The sequence below is a fragment of the Protomyctophum parallelum genome (assembly GCF_964188405.1).
Source record: "Protomyctophum parallelum genome assembly, chromosome: 13".
NCBI classification, from domain to species: Eukaryota; Metazoa; Chordata; class Actinopteri; order Myctophiformes; family Myctophidae; genus Protomyctophum; species Protomyctophum parallelum.
The window spans coordinates 12094685-12107731 of NC_139708.1; the positions used below are offsets into that span (position 1 = coordinate 12094685).

General features: G+C 46.3%; 1 protein-coding gene across 1 annotated transcript in view; it reads right to left on the bottom strand.

Moving 5' to 3' along the window:
- LOC310868482 (alpha-2-macroglobulin-like) overlaps window positions 1-13047 on the bottom strand; it is a gene marked incomplete at both ends in the record, with an annotated part of 35918 nt that overhangs the window by 9504 nt on the left and 13367 nt on the right. Inside the window, 7 exons of the mRNA XM_083778939.1 lie at window positions 206-257; window positions 447-571; window positions 695-821; window positions 1015-1243; window positions 3365-3521; window positions 7084-7210; window positions 7961-8106. Of these exons, the coding sequence (XP_083635065.1) occupies window positions 206-257; window positions 447-571; window positions 695-821; window positions 1015-1243; window positions 3365-3521; window positions 7084-7210; window positions 7961-8106 (963 nt within the window). The remainder of the gene's footprint in view (window positions 1-205; window positions 258-446; window positions 572-694; window positions 822-1014; window positions 1244-3364; window positions 3522-7083; window positions 7211-7960; window positions 8107-13047) is intronic.

Below are 13047 nucleotides of genomic sequence, written 5' to 3' on the forward strand. Positions count from 1 at the left end.
CGGGAGAGTAGTAGGACGAAGGCTCCATGTCGTCCTGGTGCGGGCTCCTCACTGGCAGGTGAGCCAGTAGGATACAACAGCACTGGAAATAAAAACGTCTGGGTTTCCTAGGCTACAACAGCACTGACAACACAGACATGTACTGTATGTGGGGAGGAATCAATTGGCATAATGAAAATAAAATAAAAATAAAATCCACAGTTACCTTCTGGACACAGCAGCCAGCTGTCAGTCTTAACCTTCTCTATTCCCTCTGCCTGAAAAGGCAGAACATTCATTCAATTCACGCATTGGCACAACGTAATTACTCTGTTTACACATGCACATGATGTGGCTGCATGAATAATTGTTCTCTAGTTTCTAATTGTAACGTCCTGTCTAAATGCCCGGCTGCAGGATCGTGACAGAATATGTCGCGGTACGTGCACTGAATACCAAATGCCTACCTTGACTATCAGAGAGCGCGTGATTCCATCAACGTGACCTCTCTCGGGAAAGCTGACCACCTGGCTGACACACGATGCGTCAGACGACGTCACCGCCTCGGCACTCACAGACACATTGACAACACCTACATGTGTCAACAGTGGAAGAAGGAACACCCAGCAACACGTTCATTGTATGTATATTAACCCATTAAACCTCCCCGGCCACACTTTGATAACCCCTTGAGGCAGACTACACGTCTTCTCACCTAGGACAGAAACATCCAGAGTCCAGTGGAAGGTCTTGTGTCCGTCGGCACAGAGGCAGGCGGAGTACTTCTCGCCGGGGACGAGTGAGAGTGTGTAATCTGACGAGGGCCTCGGAGTCACACTCAACTGCATGGGGAAGAGACAATATGCCACCACTAAGGGGATTACAGACAGACAGACAGACAGACAGACAGACAGACTGACTGACTGACTGACTGACTGACTGACTGACTGACTGACTGACTGACTGACTGACTGACTGACTGACTGACTGACTGACTGACTGACTGACTGACTGACTGACTGACTAATGGATTACCATGATGCAGCTAGACTGGTAGTTGAAGACGGTAGCCTTCAGGACAAAGCTCTCCCCTCTAATGATGGAGTACGGCAGACTGAGATCCAGGAAGAACGGTTTGAACACTCGGAGCTCCATGGGAGGAGCCAGACCGAAGCCACTTGTCGGAGACAAACAGAAAGCCTCCGTCTCCCATGTGGTGATGGTGTCTGGCACGGTGAGGGGCATGTCCTCCATCCCTGAGTCCCTGGGTGGAACAATGATGAACATAAGACACACGGCTCTATGCAGTATGCACAATATACGCCATTTTAGAAATAACTCTGCCTACTTCCGGGCCTCTTCCAAAGTGTCTGATCAGCCCTTATTTGGTCATATCGGGTCATATCGGTATCTGCAAATATGCCAGTCTAACCACCGATCCAACACAGGGGTAAGGGGTTCACACTATGGCAGGTAAATAAAATGTTGGGACATGTGGAGTTTGCTTTGGAGTTGCCCAAACTGCAAGTGCACATTTGAGTGAGAAGTCTGCTATAAACACAACACGAGATATATAGCGAGATAGCTATAAACACTATTCCCGTCGGTGGACTTCAAAATAAGAAATATCTTTCTTTTTTATTATTACATTTATTATTCTCTGGTATCTGTATTTGGTATCGGGATCGGATCGGAAATTAAAAAAGTGTATCGGGACATCCCTTGTATCGTATCGTTTTGCAATGCAATCAATCAAATCAATTGTATTAATACTAAGTACTTACATTGTATTTAGCAATTTTAAGGAGAAAAAGAGGAGTTTAATTACTTTTCCATTCCATATCGCTGCACTTTGTCTATCGATAAATGTGTGTATTCTCTGTGTTCATGTCAAGGCGTGGGTTTGTCCATGTGTTCAAATACAATGTCCATCTATTTGCCAGATAATCACTGTTTACTTATTATATCCATAATAATAAATGTTTCCCGTATATAACCTGCACTATTCTTTTCACACACATTTTATCTATTTGCTAAATAGCTACTGTATCAATTTCAAATCTTGAATCATATCGTATCGTATCGTCATAAATAATGAACCAATATCGTCCATGTGTCTTGTATCGTATCGTCAACCATGTATCGTGTATCGCTTTTAAAATGTATCGTTACATACATACATACATACATATATACGGTACATGCGTTACATATGGTACATACATACATACACACACACACACAAACACACACACACACACACACACACACACACACACACACACACACACACACACACACACACACACACACACACACACACACACACACACACATACATACATGCGGTCTAGTCTAACTTGGACTCAGGGGGGTGGACGCCTCTGCCTTGCATAGTCCCCAGTGACTAGGCAGTTTGGCCTTCACTGGTAACCCCATTTTTGAATGGTGCAACCACTCCTATAACCAGCAATATCCGTTTGTATCATGAGCACGAGTGGTGTGCGCATGCGTGAAACCAGCAATGGCGTGAAATTGGAGAGGCTGCGCACGCAGCACAGAAACATATCACATCTTGTGCTAAATAAATAGCGTCAATGCTAGCGAGCTAAAATATAGCCATCCTTGCTCTAGAAAGCACCAATGTTTCCATCTAGACCACCGGATAATCAGCGAAGACCTCCGAACATCTCGCTAATTGACCAAACCATGGAGAGATCCGTAGATTAGGACTTATTGAAGCTTTTAGTCTGCCTGTATAATGGGAGGTGGACGGCAGCGCGCATGCGCGATCCGGTCTAGATACGCTAAAGAAGGAAAGGCCGACCCCCGTGGACGGCAGCTCGCATGCGCGATCCGGTCTAGGTACGCTAAAGAAGAAAAGGCCGACCCAAAATAATAATAGTTCTCAGCGACGCGGATTGATATCCATAATAAAGCTAATCTGACGGAGGAGAGAGAGAGAGAGAGAGAGAGAGAGAGAGAGAGAGAGGAGGGAGGAGAGAGGGGAGTTGCACCACTCGGTTCACACAGGTGTGATTTTTTTTTAAATATTGAAGGTATTGCGGGCAGGGATTTTTACAAAAAAGCCCCCCTTTTAAAATACATACACACATACATACCTACATACATACATTTCAGAAGTTTTAGCAGTTTTTAAGGACCCACTTTTAGGCCAGTGCACCAGAGCAAGCTCTTGCCTTTTTTAAACCCTACCCATTTTAACCAAATACATACATACATACATACATCTCAGAAGTTGAAGCAGTTTTAAAGGACCCACTTTTAGGCCAGTGCAACAGAGCATGCTTTTGCCTTTTTTTAAACCCTACCCATTTTAACCAAATACATACATACATGAGTACTTTTTTGATGTCACACTCACCCCATCTCCACCAGCTCCCATATCCATGTCTCTGGGAAGAAGGTGCGTATTGTTTGTATGGGTGGTGGAAGTGGAGAACTCCAGATACCATCCCCATACCCATACCCATACCCATCAGGAACCGATTGCCGCGATTGAATCTGAATTTGATCTGAATCTGAAAAACAACATATTTTTCACATAATTAAAACGGTGCCGTGTCATTAGTCAGAAGGTTCATTGTTCCGAAATTACTATCCCTATCTCTAACCCTAACCTAAACCTAACCGCAAGCACGGGAGCAAACCTAAACCTAACCGCAAGCACGGGAGCAGTGCATGTTCGGACTAACGGGACTTCGGATCTATGGGTAGTTCCCATTAAAACTACGACAGCACACTGCAATGAGCTGACTTCATGCTTGGTAAGGCCTCAATTACACCTATACATCTAGCATACAACAATGTTGCATGGTAGATGTAAACAAGTTGTAAGTGTCATGTACATTTCCAATGGAAGTCACATGGTTTGACACAACATTTTTGTTTGATGCGGGAGAGGGGGGCACAACAAAGCCATCAAACAAAATGTGTCAAACCATGTGACTTCCATTGGAAATGCATTGGGGCGGCCATGACACTTACAACTTGCTTACATCTTGCATGCAACATTGTTGTATAGGTATAATTCAGGCCTAAGGCCTGACTCACACCTTCACAACAGATTGATGTATATAGCTGATGAGACTTGTTGACTGTTGCTAGCTCGCAATGCATTTACAATGGAAGTCACATGGTTTGACACAACATTTTTGTTGTATGAGGGGGAGGGGGGCAGTCAAAAAGCCGTACAACAAAAATGTTGTGTCAAACCATGTGACTTCCATTGGAAATGCATTGGGGCGGCCATGACACTTACCCTTTGTTTACATCTACCATGCAACATTATTGTATGCTAGATGTATAGGTGTGAGTGAGGCCTAAGGCTTCACTCACACGGTCACAACAGATTGTTGTATAGCTGATGCATGAGACTTGTTTACAATATTGATTTAAAGTGTAAAGCATGTTTCATTATAAATACTCTCAAAAACGGACTAAAGCAAATGTAACTGAGTAAGTGTAATTCACTGCTATATACCAAGCCCCCAGAAAGGCTGGGGGCACGGTGGCACAGTTGGTAGTGCTGTCGCCTCACAGCTAGAAGGTCGTGGGTTCGATTCCCGCTCGGGGAGCTGTGGGTGCTGGCGGCGTGTTTCCTCCTCCGCGTCATCAGTGCCCATACCCAAAGGCGGGGTTGGTGAAAGGGCCTTTCTGTGTGGAGTTTGCATGTTCTCCCCGTGTCCCCTAGGGTAGGTACCCTCACAAAAAACATGCAGTGGTCACTAAACTGCCTCCCCCTGGCCAGCCGGGGCGCCTGATGGAGGGGAAAGGAACTGGTTGGAATAACGTGTTCCTTCCACGCGCTATACGTCCAACCAGGGAAACTCCCCCCCTGTCAGGTGTAAAGGAGCAACCTGGACACTCGGGCATGAAGGAAGCATGAGTTCAAGTCCGTTGCTCTCCCCTTGTCACCCATATATGGGGACTAGGTTGGTGGATGGTGTGTAGAGCCCAGGATCACATTAGATGATTGACACAGGGGTGAAAAATGGGTTACAAAATCGTGGGATAAAAAAAAGATATATATATAAAAATAAAAATAAAGGCTGGCCAACGTTGAAGCCGCGCGACCTAGTGGTCAGAGCTGGAACTGCAGGCGGGCTCCTGCATTTAGCGCGAGGAAACCCCGTGCAGCTGCGGGGGTTTAACAAAGCACTTCCGGTTGCTTCAAAACGCCACTGAGCAACTTCCATTGAAATTAATTACAGGGGGCGGGGCAGTCCGCCCTCTATACTTAACTCTATGCTATATACTATATAGCATAGAGTTATAAAGTGAGCGTCGCAGTCCCTCCCCCTTTCAGAACAACGAGTGGCCCAGGAAATGAATCCCAATGCATTTTTCCATAGGCATTTCAAAACGTATTTATTTAAAGACCTTTTAAGCGTCGTATGAAGCCAACTCTTGTCGTGACAAATCATGACAACACACAAAATCTTTCGGGCCAAACAAAAACGGCAGGTTACAACACTTTTTTTTGTTGTTTTTCTTCTTTGTAATTATTTGTTTGGTCCGAAATATTGTGTGTTGTCATGATTTGTCACGACAAGAGTTGGCTTCGTACGACGCTTAAAAGGTCTTTAAATAAATACGTTTAGAAATGCTTTGGGAAAAATGCATTGGGATTCATTTCCTGGGCCACTCGTCATTCTGAAAGGGGGAGGGACTGCGACCCTCTATAGAGGGCGGACTGAACATATAGTATAATAGTATAGTATACCCACAGCGTAGGTCCAGTTCTGGGGCTGATTCTCCTACAATTCCATCAAGTCCTGCACGTGCGGTGCATAACCTGATCAAATTTGTTACCATCTTCAGTCCCAGATCCTAGAATATATGTCATATAGAAAATTATTATCCTAAAGTAGCAATTCAAACAATAATACAATGAAAAGCAAACATGTATCCGCTTGACAATTTATAAATGACAATTGTGGCACAGCTGCCTTGAAACACACCCACAACCCCCCCCCCCCCCCCCCCCCCATGCACGCACGCACGCACGCGCACGCGCACACGCACACGCACACGCGCGCACACACACACACACACACACACACACACACACACACACACACACACACACACAGGCTTCCAAACTGCATGAACCGAATTCCCCAGGAAGTCTTTACTGTCAATAAAAGATTGCATAAATGGTTGCTGCTTTCTATAAAGAAAATAAATAAATATCATTGTAATGTTTTTTTGAGAGATACCTTAAACACTTCGTAATCATGCTCGATTTCATCACATCGCTCTCCATCGTCAAGTAAAAATGGTATATTTCCTCTCATGACTGGTAACAGGTTAAATATCTAATTAAAGAAAAGAGCATAGCTAAATAAATAAACAAACAAACAAACAAACAAACAATTACATAAATAAATAAATAAATAAATAAATAAATAAATAAATAAATACATAAATACATAAATAAATAATATGTAATACATGTATGTATGTATATATATATATATATATATATATATATATATATATATATATATATATATATATATAAAAACATTTGCATTTCAATTCAATGCATGCACCACTAGGTTAGCTGAGTCCAATGTAACGAAAAAAGGACATATAGTTATTAGACTGTCAACCTACAGGCTGTTCAAAGACCTTCCATCAGGGGACATTTTACATCATGACTATACCTTTACTTTTGATACTTTACATTAGATTGTAATGCCAAATATGTTTGTGCTTTAATTCAACTAAATTCTTTAGGCCTATCAGACTTTTACTTGTACATCGTGGTCTTAAAACCACTTAAACCCTGCAGCATCCGTATTGTGAGGAAGGCAATAGCAGATCGACAAGCTGACAACGCAACAGCGAAAGCTTTCCCCACAATAACACAAAACATAAATTACACTAGTATTGGGACTCCGGTTATATGAGGTTGAAATGTGTGAGTGGAAAAACTAATGCGAGCACTTTCTTCCAGCGCCGCTTCAAAACGCCACTGAACAACTTCCATTTAAATGAATAGCAGGTGACGGTCCACTCTCTATCCTTTATACTGGTAACTCTATAGTCGCACCTTGTCTGCATGCAGCTGTTTGCCTGGCTCCTTGACGAGCACACTCTGGTCGACGGCACTGACCCCACACAGCGAGCCTGCCGCAGCCGACACCAGCAGTGTGCTCTGTTCTCCCGGGGTGGCCGTGGACGGAGAGAACGCCAGATACACCTGACATCACGCCAACAAAAAAAAAAGAACATCACCTTTGACTTTGTGATGAGTAACGCTGTTAGCCCCCACTCACATCCAAGCTATTTGCTTGGGTCAACCTGACTAATACATCTATATTTTCTCTTCTTGATATTTTCATTAAAAAAATATGTATAAAACTTACATTCAGATTTAACTGATTTTATGTTCAGAATGTATCAAATATAGGAACAATTTGGCGATACAGCTCACGGTGAGACTACTGTTTTATCAGCTATTTTTAGGGTTGTCCCGAAAAATCGGTATCGGCAGATGCTCAAAATCTAATGATCGGAATCGGACCGGAAGCAAAACAACGTGATTGGGACATCCCTAGCTATTTTGGATACTTTGTGCATACCCTGTTCTAAGAAGTAGCTAGGTTACTAGTAGGGCATAGTGAAAAATGTAAAGGGGGGAAAAAAAAGAAAAAAATATGGAGATACAAGGTTTCTATCGGGCAGCACTAGTATGTCATTTTTCCTTGTGCCCTTTAGTATTGGTATTGGTCTTGCTTATCAGTTTTTAATTTGCACTATCCATGTAGCCTTGGGTATAGGAATGGCCTATAGGTCCGTAGCATATCCTTTCCTTCACTATCCATATAGTTGACCAATGTACATTTCACAGTCAACAGGCCTACCGGTAATTTAATTAAACTTTACTGTATTCTGGCCCCGCGTCCTTCAGAGTGACCAGATGATAGAAAACTGCCAGACTTGAACTGACCTCATTAGAGAAGCATTTCTCTGTGGTGAATTCTGCATGGTGAGCGATGATCTTCTCACTGGGGAGGACAGCGTATACCAGCACCTCCAACAGTGGAGCCATCTCTGGGCTGACCTCCAACTTCAAGGAGATCTCACCCTCGGTGACTAGAACCAGAGGAGAGGAGAGGAGAGGAGAGGAGAGGAGAGGAGAGGAGAGGAGAGGAGAGGAGAGGAGAGGAGAGGAGAGGAGAGGAGAGGAGAGGAGAGGAGAGGAGAGGAGAGGAGAGGAGAGGAGAGGAGAGGAGAGGAGAGGAGAGGAGAGAATGTGTGGTTACTTTGTAACCTATGTTCTCTGAGTGAAGAGACTATCTCTCCACCCAACATATTTCATATGTATGGGGAATGTCCCCACCTCACTTGTGACGTGGATATCTCTTTAAGACACACCAGTTGTACTGGCACGCACAGGTATATAAGGCCCAGGTGTGCGTGATTACACTGGTTTACTTGATCGACACCGCTTCTGAGCGACATCGAGGTGGAGAGATAGTCTCTTCACTCAGAGAACATAGGTTACAAAGTAACCACACGTTCTCTATCGTATCAGAGGACTATCTCTCCACCCAACATATTTCATATGTATGGGGAACTCTGTAAGACACCTTGTGAGGAAGCGAAGCAGTCCCAGAACCCCAAAGACAACACCAGTGGGCTCCGACCCAGCACATACTGAATTTGGAATGATTTATCATGTATGTTCAATGTAATGTATTTACAACCCCTGGAACGGCCGGACAGCCAGACGCTATCCGCCGCCAAATGCTCAGGCGCTAGGCGCCACCCAGAGCCCGGCCCCGCAAGACGCTAAGGCCAGAGACCACAGGGGTGAAGGGCCGCCCAAGCCAGCCCACCAGACGCAAGGTTGGCTTGACTGGTGAAGGTGACAATGACACCCACCGCTGAGTAGCATGCGAGACCAACTCCCCGAAGGGAGCGAACGCTGCATGTTCAGCCGGTATAACCGGGTGAATGTACATTAGACGGAGTAGGCTATGTCGCCGCTGTGCAGGTCTGTCAGAGACGTACCTTTCCACAGCGTCCCCAGGTGGAGTGTGCCTGCCCTCCAGGCGGCACTGGTACTCCTACCTGTTTGTGTGCTGGATAACCTCTCCATGCACTCTCACTTGAAGCACTCAAAGAGCTGGTTCGTTACTTTGTGGGCCTTGTGTGGCCCTGGCATACGAATCTAATGCTCCAATAGGGCAGAGTGGGGACCGACTCCTTCTCTGTACGTCGACTGTCTGTATGACGATGGTAGGACAGAGCTCAATCACCTGATTGAGACGTGCCCTTTTGTGAACATTGGGGAGAAAGGCCGGTTTGGGGCATAAGACTATACCATCATCCGGCATAGGCCTGCAGAGGTCATTATGGATTGACAGAGCCCGCAACTCCCCCATTTCTCCTTGCAGATGTGACGCCGACAAGACTGCTGTCTTGAGCATGTCACGCTCAGGGCTCGACAGTGCGACTAGGTACTCGCATTTGCGACTAAAAATATCACCGTGCGACTTGTAAAATTAAATTTGTCGCACAGGTGCGACTACAGGATTTGACCATTGATAAAGACAAGTCTCTGTCTACAGCAAGTGCACATTCTATAGTCGCGGTTCTATACCTACATTTATATTTCTGAACGGCGGTGTCGTTCGCCAAAAAGAGAAGAGCTACAAGCTAACAACGTGTCGAGGCTCAATGCGGTGTTCATTTGTAGATCTGTCCCTTTGCTCCCACCGCCCCTCCCCTCACTGTGTTGCTGCTCCACGGAGCGGAGCACTGTCACTGCTTTCTGTCTGTCAGCAGTGGCAGTCAGAAAATAAGTCAGAGCGGGATAGCATTAGCATGATAGCACAGAGTCAGAAGGAATTTATTGGACCCCGACACGGCGACACGTTATTTGCAAAGTCTGTTTGTAATGCTCAAAGTTCAAACGTAACTTACTTTTAACCAAACGCGGGTGAAACAGCGTGCAGCCGTGCACGCACGCGCGCACACACACACACACACACACACACACACATGGAGTGGACGGATTGATAATCAAAAACAACCCTTGCTTAGCGTTTGCTTACAAAAGCGTGTGCCCAGCATAAATGATAATGCGAATGACCGAACTGGCTGGATTACCGTATTAATATCAGTCAGTCAGTCAAAGCCAAGGAGAATGTTACAATACTAATTCACCATCGAGCAGCCTCTGCACTGTCTGAATGTCACACTAACATGATAGAAAACAGAAGGATAAAAACGGATAGTATTAGCATAAAACAAATTGATTATATAGATTATATGAAAACAAACATAACAATGATATCATGATGAATATCACTATTTTGTGATAATTGCTGAAAAGATAGTGATATAATATTTTGACATATTATTTTCCACCCCTACCTCATATCACTTCATTAAAGAAAAATCACACCCATGTTAAGTGAGGGGCGCTCTTGTCATCATACATCATCAGATATCATCTCATACTGGCCAATCAGAATGCCTGTTGCCTGTGATTGGTTAGCTGATTTGCTCGTTTACATATGACATACATTTTCCCTTAAATGTCAATGGTGTTTAATTTATGTCATATTTAGCAGAATTTTGATGTAATTTCTCTGTTGATTGTCAATGGCTCATTTTGAGATGTGTGGGGACAAAGGCTGTATATAGGAGGGGCTAGCGCCCCTTAAAAATACATCATTTTTCATCGTGCTCCTAAAATAATTTGTGTGCTACTAGATTTTTCTAGTGCTACTAGAAAAATGCTAAGCGTCGAGCCCTGGTCACGCTCACTGACTAAAGGTCGTAGAGCCTCCAGAACTAACCCCAGATGGGCCTGATTGGGTCCATAACCTGAGCTCCTCTGGGCCTCAGGGCACCCTTCAGGAAATGCTCTTCTTTTCTTTGTAACGAGGTTACTGCAGTCTGCAGGGCCTGCGCTCCCGCTCAAGTCAGCCTGCCGAACACTCGGTCAGCTGACTGTTGAAGCCCTGTTCTCCGAACTGGAATGATCCTTATGTCACATCACAGTTTTACAAGTAAAAAGTGGATGGCCTTCGTCTTTGTGCATAGTTCCCATCGCGTTTATGCTGCAGAGCTAAGCACACACCCAGTGAGAAGTGTGCTGGCTGCAACACTGATACCACATAATGGTAGAACCTGATAAATGCTGACAGCGTCAATCAAGAGGCTGTCCCACCGATCAGCCCATGCGGCAGCGAGGCCCTGTGTGGAATGTGCACATGTTCCCGTTGGGGCTGGCCTGCCTGCCCACCTATATGCCTGCTGGATTGTTTCACAAGCCAATGAGTGAAGTCCAGTCTTGGAGACTATCTGCCTAAGACAGTTAGGCCCATTTACCCTGCTTCACCACCCTGCTTAGGAGGGTGGGAAGGGTGAAAATCAATAGACTGACTGGCTCACACTCCGATCAGGCCGTAGGGCAAAATGCAGGGATTGATGGCGACAACACCTAAGCATTGCCATGTAGGAAGCGGCAGCACCCCTCACTGACAGGGACATTCTTGTGGCTGACACTGCAGTGCTAACAGCAAGAATGCTGTGAGAAGCCATTGCAGCCCAAGTCTCCACGGGGCTTAATTGGCTCATGCCGTAAGGCAGACAGTACCACTCCCCGAGGAGGGACTGCTGGCCTATTGTGTGAGGGATGAACGGTATGAGGACCAACTGGGTGACTATGAGGGAACCTGAGGGTGGCCCGACTCACTAGAGCAAGGGACAGAGTCCCTGCTTTGCCCTCTAACACATGCCGAGGAGCGCTGCGGACTGTGAGAGTTGACACCTGCAAGGCCTCTTGTTGAGGTGCCGGCCTAGGTACCCAAAGTGCTGCAGGTGCCTGGCCACGTTGTTGTGGCACTGCACCTCTGAGCGAGCACACACCATTCAGTTATCCAATTTAGGATGCAAAGGCCCTCCCGCCAAGGACTATGTCCAATCGGGGGGCTACACATATGCCGAATGGGAGGACACGGGACTCGAAGGTTCTGTCATCTAAGACAAGCCGGTCAGTGCGTCAGACCCGGGATCTGAGAATAAACATCCCCGGTCGAGCATGGCAAGCCAGTCGCCTTGGAGGATGGCCTGTAAGACCCTCAGCCCTTCCTTGCCAGGAGTGCTGTAAGCAGCACCCCACCCTCCCGAAGACATAGTGGAACCCACCCAGGGGTCCACCTGAATTGTCTTCCAGGACAACCGCTGTCCCGAGAGACAGCGGGTGGGGTCTGGGGTCTTAACTGTCAGGACTGAGGGATGGGCTTAGCCCGCCGAGCACATTTTAGCCATACCCTGCCGGTTGGCCTGTAACCGGACCCGTAGGTCCCTGGAACTGCCAAACCTGACTGGGGTTGCACAGCCTGAGGGGTGACCGAGGCAGGCTACTCATGGCCTTGCCGGAGCATTCCTGCACCTCCTGTGCACCTCCACAGCCTCCTTGGGATGCTGTAGCAAAGCACTGGCCTTTTGGCCAAACATGGCCGATGGCTCAATAGGCAGCGTGGGGGAGCTTGTCCTCCTATCGCAGCTTGGCCTGGGGCTGCCACAGACGGCGCCTCACCAAAGGGCATCAATAGCATTGCCCGCTGCCGATGCCTGGGGAGCCTGAAAGCCGGTCGCTGCAGCTCCTCAATAAGGTCCGGGCCCTTATGGTCACATAAGCGCCGAATATAAGCCGGTGCTGAAGCAGTGACAGAATAGCCCTGTGTTAGCTAGCTGCGCCTAGATAGCCATAGTGCATTCTCGGGATGAGAAGGAGCTTACTTTGTGGTTTCGAACCAGTAACTGGATTATACCATGCAAGTTTACACCTATAGGTGCGTGAACGGCCTTGCCGTGATACACCGTACAGAGTATTCTGCCCGACAGCCGCGGCACACTCGAGTTGCCGAAATTGGCGAAACTACATCACGGACGCGTGAGCTGACACTGTCAGCAATACGCCGTATATACAGTAGTGTGCAAATGGCTGTGATTTCAGGGCTTGCTCCTGGCAGACTCAGCACGTCCTGTCTGCGTAACTGAACCAAGTTCCAC